The 13,642-nt window shown below is 50.9% G+C and overlaps 2 protein-coding genes across 2 annotated transcripts; both read left to right on the top strand.

Moving 5' to 3' along the window:
• Window positions 1–592: 592 nt before the first annotated feature.
• On the top strand, window positions 593–6,185 carry LOC111258340. Its single transcript, XM_022829535.1, has 4 exons — window positions 593–598; window positions 719–1,074; window positions 3,476–3,865; window positions 5,852–6,185. The coding sequence occupies exons 1-4, from the start codon at window positions 593–595 to the stop codon at window positions 6,183–6,185; spliced, it is 1,086 nt and encodes a 361-aa protein (XP_022685270.1).
• Window positions 6,186–8,900: 2,715 nt separating this feature from the next.
• Window positions 8,901–12,068, top strand: LOC101777961 (non-specific phospholipase C4). Its single transcript, XM_004979545.2, has 3 exons — window positions 8,901–9,717; window positions 10,839–11,248; window positions 11,336–12,068. The coding sequence occupies exons 1-3, from the start codon at window positions 9,095–9,097 to the stop codon at window positions 11,839–11,841; spliced, it is 1,539 nt and encodes a 512-aa protein (XP_004979602.1). The 5' UTR covers window positions 8,901–9,094; the 3' UTR covers window positions 11,842–12,068.
• The last annotated feature ends 1,574 nt before the right edge of the window (window positions 12,069–13,642 follow it).

Here is a 13,642-nt window from a genome sequence, read left to right as displayed (position 1 = left end):
ATCCGGATTTCTAAGTTGTAGCTACTGTTGGGGTCCATCCTACAGATGAACAAGGAGCAGGGAATCAACACTACAAGCATGGTGACAGTGCACAGGCGCAGGGCTAAGGGACCTAAGACCACGCAAGCGACAGTACTCCGCAAGCCAAGGGGGGAAGCATTTGACTTACCCGTCTGGAAGCCAATCCGGTCGATCCCCGACGCCGTTGTTCCCCGCCATGAGAAGCCGTGTCAATCCACTAATCCATGCACGGGGGCTTCGTCTTTTTCTTCTCTCCCAGCCCCACCCGTCAACGCCGCCACTGACTAAGGTTCGCCGCCGCCGCCGCTACGATTTCGCCGCCGCCGCTAGGGTTCGGCAACGGATAGAGTCGGAGGAGAGTGAGAGAGAGATGCCGGTCAAAATTCGTCAACACGGTCTCCGCGCATATGCCTCCCTTAGAGACTAAGGGTATACTGGACATTTTTGATGCCCGGGCCCGCTTGTAAGAGCTCTCAAACGGCCAAAACCGAACGGAATAGGGACGGAATGGCATGGAGGGACAAACCAAGATGCACTTGGGCATACAGGTGTCGACGAACTTTTTAGGGGTATGGAGGTTCGACCAACTTTTATAATGGCACACAGGTAAAACCCTCACGCAGGCGCGCCCGGCGGATGGGCTCGCCGAGAGCGCCACCCGGTCGTACATGAACTCGTGCGCCCGGTCGATATCCAGGATGGTCGGCTCATAGTTGACCTCGAACTTACCCTTGATATAGTTGAACTCCCGCAGGTTCTGGTAGACGTTGTACGCTGGGTCCCCCTGCTCGTCCGTGCCGGCCTTGACGTGGTGGAGAGCGGTGATGGGCGGGAGCGCGACGTGGGCGCCGGTGACGGGGTTGATGAGGTGCAGGTCGGAGGCCTCGTCGGCGGTGACCAGCCAGCCGTGGCCGGAGCCGAGAAAGGGCCGGTGGGTCAGCGGCACCAGGGGGAAGGGGATCTGAAGCGTGGCGCCGGTGGCCGGGCAGTGGAGCGCGGTGGCGCCGGGGGCGAGGGCGTCGCTGGCGTAGAGATGGCACGGGGGCTGCCTCGGTGACGGGAAGCGGAGCCGGCGGAACGCGGCGTACGCCGCGTGCCACGAGGTGCAGACGGCGCCCGAGCGGGCGGCGTCGGCGACCTGCAGCGCTCCGAGGACGCTGATCAGCAGGTCCTCCGGCAAGCTGGACCAATCGCGGCCGGCGACAAGGCCGGAGCTGCATCCGTCGTCCCTTGCCGGTTCCATAGCGACGTCGGCGGCGGCGGCGGAGGGGGGAAAATTGAAATTTTGTAACCCTAGGCTCCCCGCGGAATTGGTGAGCTTTCCCCTTCCTCTGTTCCTCACAGTGGGACTCTGTTTTCTGCAGGCACCGCACCCGCCTCCTCTGCTTCGGATGACGCACACACGGCACACCGATGGTTCGATTTATAGCGGGGCCACGGCCGATTCGGAAACGGAAGTCTTTTACGAACGGGAAAAGCAAAACTGTACGGCCCTCGATTTTTGGCATCCCGTGGGTTTTCTCTGTTTCCGGAGGAGGCTACGAGTCGGCATTGAGTTGGAAAGATTTCAAGATTTGATCTCAATTCGCACGTCTTTCATAATTTAGCATTGCTATCACAATAACATGTGGGGTCACTTAATGATCATTTCAAATATTTCCTATTCATCTTTTCTTTAATAGAAAACCCCTTTTTCATGTACACAGGAGTTTGCATATCACCTGGTCTTCTTCCAAAATTTCCCAGAAAATTTCTCAAAATATCACAAAGCTATCCAAGCCTATTCCCATACCTTGTACTTGGTCACGAACTCTACCCCAATGACCGAAGTGAGTTCGTCGAGCAAGCTTTGACCTTAATTTTTTTGATTCGCTTGACCTTGCCCGACTCCGCCTGACGCCGTGTGTCCATCCTCTAGCATCGGGTCAGGATGTTTGTTGTGCAAACTCTCTAGCATTTATTCATGTCCTACTAGATCTTGCCAGGCTCCACCTGTCACCGTGTGTCTACCCCCAGCACCGAGTCAGGTTGAAGAGAGTCCGTCAAGCAAGTTCTCTGACGTCCATTCCACTCGATCTTGCCGACAACATCTGTCGCCGCATGTCTATCCCCTAGCACTGGGATAGGTCATTTGTTGTACAAGCTCTCAGGTTCTACCCCTACCATAGGGGACTTGCTGAGCTCCACCCATCACAGGGTCGAGCCCCAGACAAAGCCGAGTTTATCATGCAAGTTCCCTAGCCTTGAAATCCATTTCCACAACCCAGCATTCGAAAAACATCTAAGGTCAATCCTAGAACCCAAAAGGGATGCTACCCGACTAAAACCTCGTACCATGACCCGGTCCAGCCGTTATGCTGCTCTCTCAAAATCTCATCCCTGATAAAATCCAGCCGTTATGCCGCCCAACTAAAACCCTAAGTATCAACCAAACCTAGCCATAATGCCGCCCAACCTAAATCTCAATTATCATCCAAACCAAGCCGTTGTACTACCCAACCAAAAACCCTAAACAACCATAGGGGAATTGATCATAAAATTCTCTCGAATTCCTTGAAAATCCAGCCATCCAATTCATTAATTATTTAGAAACCCATTTCTAAATAATTAATGAACTATCCATCAAATATCGGGGAATTCACCTTTAAACCCTAGGTAATTCCCAAAATTCCCGTCATCCTTCTTCCTTTCCATCTCTTAGGTATTTGATTGATGTATTGTTTTATTGATTGTTATTTTATATGCTTTTGCCAGTCGTTAGATGACCAGGCCCTACCCCGAAGCCAAGTAGCCAGAATGGCATGAAGCCAAGGATCCTGGTCGGCCTAGGAGATGTTAAGGATTTTCGATGAAGCCAAGTCCCGACCCTAGCTCCTGCTTTATCCCATTAAATGCAAGAGTAATAACATGACCAACTTAAAATGGATTGCATTGTTTGCAAAATTATTTCTTTAGAATATGTGCCTGCTAGATTTCCCTCGTTTTCTATTAAAATGCCACAAGCCAAACCGCCCTAAGAAAACTACTTTTCCCACCAACCCATCATATAGTACCAGTTGAGTCACGCCCCATAAATGGGGATAAAACACTGTTGGATCCTCTACGCCCATGGATGTAGTAGGTGCATATTTCGATCTATTTAATCACCTCTTCCATTTACCTATATAATATTCTAATATAATTAAATTCAATTATTTCTCTTTTCATTGTTCATAAAACATCATTAAAAATGCATATAATACGAGATTACATTACGTGCTACACTTTCATAAAATCACCCTTAAGCATTATATTGTGATAATAATATATACATATGGCATTCGCAGGAGTATATCTGTTATTAATATAGCACATAAAAACCATACACTACTGCTAGCATACTATTTTTTTAGAGGATCAAGATTTGGATCTCAATTTGCAAGCTTTTTAGAATTTGACATCCTGACCCACATAGACGACGAGGCGTCCAACCCCAGGCGCTCAACCCGCTCACCGGCGCCCAGGTGGACCTCCCGCTGGTCACGGGGCTCCACCACGTCGAGCCCTGCCCCGACGGCCGCCATGGCCGCCCCGCCTACAACCTATACGAGAAAGAGCTCGGCCCCGACACTCCCAGCGTGTGCACGGCCTGGGAGCTCCGCGTCTTCATCTACCACCGGGTGTTCCTCTCCTGCAGCCCTTCCGCCGGCGCCGGCTGCGTCGTCCTGCTCATGCACAAGCAGCGCGGGGAGATGTCCTACGCCCGCATCGGCGACGGCCGGTGGGCTCTGATCACAGCCAACGAGACCGTCCCGTCGGGTGGTGGCTACGGGTGCGCGGCGTACAACGACAACGACGGCATGTGGTATGTTTTGATCTCGAATTGCTCCATCTACTACTCATTCGATCTCAACGGACCTTCGCCTACGGCGAGGAAGATCATTCAGAAAGGCATATTGTGGGACGATCCTACTAGCTACATCGTATTTTCGCCTTGGGGTGATATCCTCCATGTTTGGAGGTACGTAGAACTTCGAACACTGACGAATCCAATCTGGGTTCCTGCCGAGCATGCGCACGAGGTTTGGGATCCATGCTCGGAGTCGTGCACGTATGAGATGAAGCTTTACAAGGTTGATGTTGGTAATCAGAAATGCGGATAGAGACAAGGGACAGGGGCGGTCCCCCCGCTCATGGCGACGCTGAGGGCGGCGATGTTGGCTACACCTAGAAACTCACTCACACTCACGAACACAAAGCACCAGCGAGGGAGACGATGAACTCAAGCTATTTTCGGCGACGAACGCCGCGGCCGCGTACCGGCCTGTATCTTGGCACTTTATTTTCTCTGGACTCGCCTACCACCGCGCACACCGGAGGAGTACAGAGCCGGGCCTCATATAGGCTGGGGACACACAGCGGATAGCCTTCACGCCGGCCGTTGCGCCACGATCCGCATGCAGGACCTGCTCCACTCGTTCGCCATGCAGCGCTGCCTAACAGACTAATTCTACGTGCATGCAAATGTACGCGTTAACTAACCAACAACCTTGCATGCACCATACGCACCCACTAACATACTAACAACCTTGCATGCAACTAAACTAACCTGACACACGTACTGACTCATCCTCAAACAAACTTAAGTCATGATTATCCTAACAGGCGACGCGCCTCCCCCACGCCGCCACCGTGCCGTATCCTTGCCTGTCCTCCGACCTCCCTCCCCTGCTTCCCCCACCACCCTCCACCCAACCCTCGTTCATCCCCATTGGAGCTTAGGTCCCTCTCCCCCGGCGCCAGCGCCGCCTGGGCGCCCGCTGGCTTCCTCGACGTACTCAACGAAGCTCCGCCGCCACCCAACCGGTGAACGCCTACCAGGAAGCGAAGCCCACGCCGACTGGGACCAGGACTGCCGCGGGGCATAGCCGCATAGGCCTATGCCTCCGCGGCCGACTCTTCTCTCAACGGCTCCAGGTGTCTTTCTGCAATCGTGCTCTCGCCGATTTCCATACCCTCTCCGTCCCCGCTGCTCGGTCCGCGGCTCTTGATCCGCGCGCCTTAGTTTGGCTTCGACCCGACAAAGGGTCTGCCACTCCTTCCATTCATCAAGTCAAGAATGCGCTGAATTTCTGCTTTTCGTTGCCTCCGTTCCGGTTCGAAGTTCTCTCACCGCGGATTGGGATCTTCTCGACCGCAGCGCGCAGGGCACTGTAAGCTTGGTAGAGTGTCCCTCCTTCTCTTCCCTTCTCTTGAATCCGCCATGGCCGGAAGAGAGCTCACCGTCGACGGCGAGACCCAGATCCAGGAGGATGCTCACGGTGATGACGTCGGCAGGGAGCGCGCGTTACAGTGCCGCTTTCAAAATTCAAACTCAGGCTGCCGCCAATTGTCAATGGCCGGCCCATTCGAGCCTGCAGATGGGCCGCATTCCGAGATCGATCGAGGCAGCACAACGAGTGTGCTCGAATGGTGTTTGATCGAACTCTGGGACCTAGTGGGTGTCACAGCCACTCCTGAAGGTTACAGGCAACCTTGGGCCATTTCTTGTGATCCTTCCCTACCGGCTACCGCACCAAGTTCAGACAGATGTGATGATCCTGATACTTTGGCACATGTGGAAGACTCGCAACTCTCTGATCTTCGAACAAAAAACCTCCTCTACTCGCGATACTCTACGGCGCATCACTGCGGACTTGGATACGTGGAGCTGCCGATGCAAGAAGCACAAGCCCCAACTCCGCGCTTGGCTAGACTTCCTGTATGCTAGAATCTAAACACGTTAGTGTCCCTCTCCTTGTGATCTCACCCTGGTATGCCAGCTGCTCTTTCGATCATTTATAAGAAGTAGGTGGGGAGATCTTCCCCCCCGAAAAAAAAAGGCTGGTAATCAGAAGCTTGTTGAGATCAGCAGCTCGGATTTGCATGGGCACGCTCTATTTCTTGGTTTCAATAACCCGATATTTGTTTCAACAAAGGATTTTCCAGGGCTTAGACCCAACTGTGCGTATCTTACGGATGATGATTGGGAACAGCTATGTATTAATATGTATGGTTGCCGGGATGTAGGCATCTGGAACTTGGAGACTGAGAAATTTGAGAGCCTTATTGGAGATGTGCAGTCTGTCCATCCTTGGCTAAATTGGCCATCTCCAATTTGTTGGATAACAACCTCCCTGTCTTAGGGTGCCTTTGGTTGACGCTTTTACTTGTCAACCTGCTTTTGCTTTTGCAAAAGCTTTTCAACCTGCTTTTACTTTTGTAAAAGCCAAAAGTCAACCAAAGGATTAAAAGCTATATGTACTTTTGTCCAAAATTTGATTTTGCTCTAATACAAAATCAAAAGCACCTTCTCCCCTACTTTCAAGTGCTTTTGGGGAAAAAAAATTCATTTTCTTCTATTCTGTCTCCCGCACCTTGGCGCTTCTTCTGTTCCATCTACCGCACCCCGACACCCGCACCTGACTCCTGCCACTGCCACCCCCACCCGACCGCCGTCCGCCACGGCCCCAGCCAGCCCCACGTCCGTCCAGCCGCTTGCCACCCCCACCCGATCGCCGCCCGCCCACCCCCAGCCATCCTGCTGGTGTTGTCCGTCCTCTCCTGCCTGCTCCTCATCCATGGTTTGTACAGTGAGGAAGGTGTCGGTCCCAGCCATCAGTGCTTGATGGACGCAGAGGGGACAGCGCAGCCTCGCCGGATAAGAGGCGAATTGATGGCGGGCTGTCGCCGCAATCGTGGGTAAGGACTGGGCAGCATCACCACGGCGGTCTGGAATTGGAATCGAGTGATTAGGCCGTCGGGGGAGCACCGGAGGCGGCGGATGGAGCATCGCCGTGGCCGCTGCTCTCCTAATTCCCCCGCCGCATTGCGAGCTGCGACGGTCTTCGTGTCCACTGGAGTGGAGATCGAGGTGCCCGCGGTGGAGAACGGCATGCTCTGGTCTGACTTGGTTGCCGTCTGCAGATTAACCTGAATTCTTTTCTTCCAACTGCAAAATTCAGTACCAAATTCCTGCTTTGATGGATGATGGCAACAATTTTTTAAACTGTAACAGTCCACATGCTGCAATACTCGTGGTTCGAAGATGGAATCCAAGTACCCAGTTCAGTTTCGAATTCAGACCAGTGCGTTCAGTGTTGCAGAGAATTCAGAGTTATCAGCAAAGACGGTGAAGGATCTTGTCCGAAGAGCAAAGAGTCCATCTCTGATGTCTGATCGAGCAGGATCCGCTCGTCATGAGAGAGGGAGAGAATTGAGTGGGGTGGACTGTGGATGACATGTAGGGTTCACTCGACAGTTTATTCAAAAGCCATAACTGCTGTAACCAAACGGCCTTTTGCTTTTCCCACAGCTGCTTTTCTACAGCCCACAGCTCACAGCAACTTTTCCAAAAGTCACAGCTCAATCAAACACACCCTTAATCAGATGGAAAATTGTACACTCTTTTTTCGGAAAATTGTAATCGTACAATATTGATTCACATTAACTACATTAGTAGTAAGTTGTTGATTTTCCTTCTTTTCACGGGAGCTTCATTAAATTCTCATTATTTATCTGAGACAGGGGTTAGGGGTTCACCATTCCTCAGTTTCGATATGGGTGGTGGTGGCGTGAAGGAGCCACAAGCTAGCAAGAGGGTGGTGCTGGTAGTGAGGGTGTAAAAAAGAGAGGCGGCGATGGCAATGGATATAGTGCCAAGAGTCGCCAAAAGCAAGAAACTAGGATATACGATGGATGACGAAGACAGTTGATGGATCTAGCGATCCAAAGGCCTAAAATTCAAATGTTGGTCTTTGTCGATCAGTAGTCCTTGACGATACGTCGGTATGTTATCTTGTTGCCAATGATTTAAATAGCGACTGATCAAGGGACCCTGGATCATCGCTCACTACCAGATTATGAGGTATTTGCAAGAGTTAGAATCAAATTGCCGAGCGTGGTATATGTCGGTGACTGCTGCTCGGCAATTCTTTGTAGCTAGCAGATTCATTATCACCCTTAGCAAAAACATATATAATACTAAAAACCCGTCAGTGATTAGTTAAAAAGGGTAGTAAATATTGTAATACCTTTGGCCACTTCAAAGAGTTGTTGTTCTTATTGTGTACATATGGATCCTAGCGCTGTCTCCATCAATCTACTGCGACAAGGACCGTGTCTCCAAGGGGGTGTCTCCAATTATCACTTCTGATAAAATGATTTCATTTTTTATTCTACCCAAACAAAAAACTTGGTATTTCTAACTGCTTTCACTTCTACATTGCATTTCTCACATAATAGTTGATTTAAAAAATATAGTAAATTCCCAAGCGATCTATTATCCAATAATGTAATTGTGTTTCCAATAGTTTCCCGATAGTGAGAAAGGTTGGGCTATGATGTCCGGCGCCACACCAAGAGATATATGACAGAGGATATTTAACTGTGTGCCACCTTTACGGATGGCTGCTATAAGCCATCCTTAGAATAACACCTACATATTTGTCATCCCCGAATGAACGAAACAACAAAATTGTCATGCTTGCATACGTAGCGAGCCAACTCATCAAGCCAGCATGGATCGAGCATGGTAAATGACCATGATGCCCTTGCCTTGCTCAGGTTAGCTATCCATTTCCCTCTCTTCTACTGACGTGTGGGATCCGCACGTCAGGGTCATCTTCAACCTTCTGGTACAACGCAAACGCAGGAAACAAGAGTAACCTGAAACAGCCAAGAACCATGTTTTTTTTTCAGATTATTACATTATACAAGTAACGAAAATGACCAAGTGCGTTATTAACTTATTATACTGAACAAAAGCCCAGATCGGATCGAAAACTACGATGGGCGCCGCCGGCCTGGCGCTTCTGCCATGTCCTTTGCCAACAAGTTTGAAAGAGCCTTGCCGTAAAGAAAATCAAAACGATTCCTTGAACTCCACCTAACATGTTACGTACCATGTTCCACACACCTCCAACAAATGAGCATTAAGCTACGCCATCCCCCATTAGCGCCTTCCCTTCCACCATCAAGTTATTGAGCAACAAGAAGCCTCGCGCCCTCGCCGGCAGGCAGCCACCACGAGATCGACCTAGTCCTCCTGCGCGCCATGGCGGGCAAGATCAAGACGGTGGTGGTGCTGGTCCAGGAGAACCGCTCCTTCGACCACATGCTGGGGTGGATGAAGTCCCTGAACCCGGAGATCGACGGCGTCACGGGCGCGGAGCTCAACCACGCGGTCGCCGGCGACGCCACCTCCCCGGCGGTCCACTTCGGGAACGCCTCCCAGTACGTGGACCCGGACCCCGGCCACTCGTTCATGGCCATCTACGAGCAGGTCTACGGCGATCCCTACACCTGGGGCAGCGGCGCCCCGGCGACCAAGGCCGGCGTGGCGGCGCCGCCGATGAGCGGCTTCGCGCAGCAGGCGGAGAAGGAGAGGCCCGGCATGTCCGCCACCGTCATGAACGGGTTCCGGCCCGACGCCGTGCCGGTGTACCGCGAGCTCGTCAGGGAGTTCGCCGTGTGCGACCGGTGGTTCGCGTCCGTGCCCACGTCGACGCAGCCGAACAGGATGTTCGTGCACTCGGCGACCTCGCACGGCCTCGTCGGCAACGACAAGAAGTTGCTCCGCGCCGGGATGCCGCAGCGCACCATCTTCGACGCGCTCCACGACGCCGGGCACTCGTTCGGCATCTACTACCAGTTCCCGCCTGCCGTCCTCTTCTACAGGTCAGACCCAGTCGTTGTCCATGCAACGTTTAGGCAAGAACACCACCATATGTTTCTGGTTTCAGTAACTTTTTTAACAATGTTCATATTTTAGTTCTGCGACGAGCTCTATGCAAATTTTGGAATCTCTTTATAACTGATAGAATTGTCACTGGCCATTGTCATTATTGGTCTGTGTCACTAACATAGTAAAAGCAAGCATGTGTGGTTGGTTCACATATTGATAGAGCAGAGCGACAATGAGTTTGACCATATATGACTGCTGCAAATGGGACATGCATTTCAGATGGATATTCTCATGATCGATCCGATGCGAACAATGTCCAGGTCATGTTCAGTACAAACATTACTTGTATTCTACTGCATTAGATTTTGTTCAGATCGACATGGGGTGCGGTGGCCAGCTGGCCAGAGTTTTCTATCGAATTTAATTTTCTAACAGATTAATTAGACGCATGTACAGCATAGGACATGTCCATTAGATTTTAGTAATGTCATTATGTGATCTGCATGAGCAAGAAAGCTAATAAAAACGACAAAGCAAGTAGGAGATGGTGATACTAATACTACTTAATTTGTTTAACACACATCTTGTGTTCTTGATTTTTAAATAAAGTTGTTCATCACCCTAAAGCCAGCTGTTCTATTTGTATATCTTTTGCCATGATTTTTGCTGTTAGATTCGTTTTATGCAAGCATTTAACTTTAGATAGATCCAATGCCTCACATGCAATATATATATAGTACTACTGAATTTCTGAAAGTTATAATGGTTATTAATTATGATATATCAACAATAGTGTTCCTTTACAAGAATATATTCAAATGTCTATCATTTGTCAATTACCATTTCTTCGACATAATTTACCGCAGCATATTATGAGCATATGGAGACAATTGATGATATCTACTGATAAAGTGTCGCAATTTTTCAAAATTCAGTGCATAATTAAGCTTGAATCCTGAAGAAGAAAAAGGAGAATTCTAAATGTGCACGGCCTACATTGTTAAATGTCATGATTTTAATGTTTAGCGTATAAGCTTCAATCTTGAACAGAAAGAGAAAAGAATTTTACAGGTGCAGAGATTTTTAGTAACGGCCTACATTGTTTTTGACTCAGGAACATGCGGCAGCTCAAGTACATGAGCAAGTTCCACCCATACGACCTCGACTTCAAGCGGCACTGCAAGGAGGGCAAGCTCCCCAACTACGTGGTCATCGAGCAGCGCTACCTGGACCTCAAGCTCTTCCCGGGCAACGACGACCACCCCTCGCACGACGTCGCCCACGGCCAGCGCCTCGTCAAGGAGGTCTACGAGGCTCTCCGGTCGAGCCCGCAGTGGCACGAGACCCTCCTCGTCATCACCTACGACGAGCACGGCGGGTTCTTCGACCACGTTCCCACCCCAACCGAGGGCGTCCCGAGCCCCGACGGCATCGTCAGCGCGCCGCCCATCGGCTTCGCCTTCGACCGCCTCGGCGTCCGCGTCCCGGCCATGTTCATCTCGCCGTGGATCGAGCCGAGCACAGGTACATGTCTGTTGGTGTCTCAAGTGCCACTATCATGATTCATGAACAAGAAGTTGTGACTCGAAGCATGTGTGTGTTGATTTGCAGTGATCCACCGGCCGTCGGGGCCGGAGCCGACGTCGCAGTACGAGCACTCGTCCATCCCGGCGACGGTGAAGAAGATCTTCAACCTCAAGGAGTTCCTCACGAAGCGCGACGCGTGGGCGGGGACGTTCGAGTCCGTGCTCACCCGCGCCACGCCAAGAACCGACTGCCCGGAGAAGCTGCCGGAGCCGGTGCGGCTGCGGTCGGTGGAGGCGGAGGAGCACCGGGAGATCTCGGAGTTCCAGTCGGAGCTGGTGCAGCTGGGCGCCGCCCTGAACGGCGACCACGCCAGGGAGGCCTACGACACCGGCGAGCTCGTCGAGGGGATGACCGTCGCCGAGGCCGCCGACTACTGCCACGGCGCGTTCGCGCGGTTCAGGGAGGAGTGCCGGCGGTGCCACGAGTGCGGCATGGACGGGTCCCACGTCCCGACGGTCCAGCCGGAGGCGGCGGTGGCGCCGTCTGCATCCAAGCAGCTGTGCAGTTGCCTCCCCTGCTTCAGTGCGTAAGGATGTGCGCGTCGCAGTCGTTGGATTTTACAAGTTGGGTGGGTTCGAATGAATATGTTTGCCTTTTGTAAGTGTGCATATGCTTTATGGATTGCTTTGCTTGGATTTGTTTTGTTTGTTGTTGTTTCGTAAAGGAAAGATTATTTTTGTAGTATGAAGTTGTGTTCAATTATATTTGCTCACGTTGTTGCACTGTTAAGCAAGAAATAACGATGGACTGATATATAGGACATTTTGTTGGAACCATATTTCACAACTACTACGCAACAAGCTATCACCAACAGCCTATCACTGATGAACCGGCGGTGACATAGTATCACCACTTATTTCTTAGTGGGTGGGTGTTGTGGATGTTGGAACCGACGGTGAAAAAAGCTTGTATTACCGCCGGTTCCAACCACGAACCGGTGGTAATAATTATTACCGTCGGCTCGTACAACAAACCGTTGGTGAAAGGGACACCAGACTCGAAATTTTAATCTATTTAAGTTGATAGTCTTCAGGAGTCCGGCAACGGCATACAAAGCCTCTTTCTTCTATCTCCAGCGCCTCTCCTCTATCTCTCGCCCGAGCATCTCTCCTCTCCTGCATCCTCTCTCTTGCCACCCCTCTCCTCCCACTCTGACCCTCTCTTTCCTCTATCTCACCACCCCTCTCCTCTCCCATCCGCTCGCCCCTCATCAGAATAGATCAGCTCGTGAGGAGCAGCAGCGGGGCGAGGAGTAGCGGCCGCGGATGGCGGGGTGCGACGGCGACCGATGGGGGCGAGCAGCGGCAGCCGACAGGGACGTGGTCGATGGCATCCAGTGGGGCAAGAGCTATAGTGGCCCAGGGTACAGGGGCGCAGTGAAGAGGTGAGCGGGCGGCGGTGTGGCGTGACGGCCAGATCTAGCGGCAGTGGCACAGCAGGGGGCGAGCACGACAGCGTGGGGCACGATGGCTCAGCCTAAGCGCGATAGCCCAGTTTTGTCCCCCGGTGCCCCCCCCTCTCTACTGTAGTGCGTGGGGGACAAGTGTCGTTGGTGCTTGTTATTGACATCTTTTTAGTACTATTTAAGTGGTGTTTTTTAATCTATTATTATACTCACTTGGCATACGAAATAACCCCATTGTCACCTATGTGTTGTGTTTTGGAGCATGTTGTGTTTTGGCAGAAAATACGACATAAACATGGGGGTTTTGTATGAGCCTAATGAATAACTGGATGAGAATCATCGAGGAGGGCCTACACGTGGAAGGGGAGTACCAGGAGACCCGGGAGGGCCTAGGCCGATCGACTTGACTAGCTCAACCCATTCTTGGTCCCAATCACGCTCCCGTTCCTTCAGCTCATTCTTGACCCATGCTCTTTCATGATCTCGCACTTCAGTTTCGATTTTATTTATGAGGAAGGATTAAATCAGGGATATTTTATTGCGTAATCAAAAACCTCTAAAAAAACAAGTTGATCAATTATTTACCAGGTTGAGAGCTTCGCCTAGTCCTATCCGGTGCCTAAAATTTCAATTTACTCCACTATAAACAAAGTTGACGTAATGAGTTGGGGTAGGATAGCTTTCTCTTGGTAGTTTTAATTCTGAGCATTGATTATGTCCTTATTTTCACCTCTAATTTCTAGCCTCGACAATGTTCAGTGATGATAATTCCTCATTAGAATAATCATGTGATCTATTGGCCAAACCAAAAAGTTCTTTATTTTATTAACCATCCTTGAACATGACCTATTAACAGAAGATTTGCTTGGTTTCTAACCATCTTCTGTACATAAAAATATGTTGGAAGATAAAAGAAAGATGTGCGA

The sequence above is a fragment of the Setaria italica genome, chromosome VIII, assembly GCF_000263155.2.
Source record: "Setaria italica strain Yugu1 chromosome VIII, Setaria_italica_v2.0, whole genome shotgun sequence".
In the NCBI taxonomy this organism is placed as follows: Eukaryota; Viridiplantae; Streptophyta; class Magnoliopsida; order Poales; family Poaceae; genus Setaria; species Setaria italica.
Note: the sequence above shows the minus strand (reverse complement) of the source record. Positions and strands in the feature narration are given on the sequence as shown.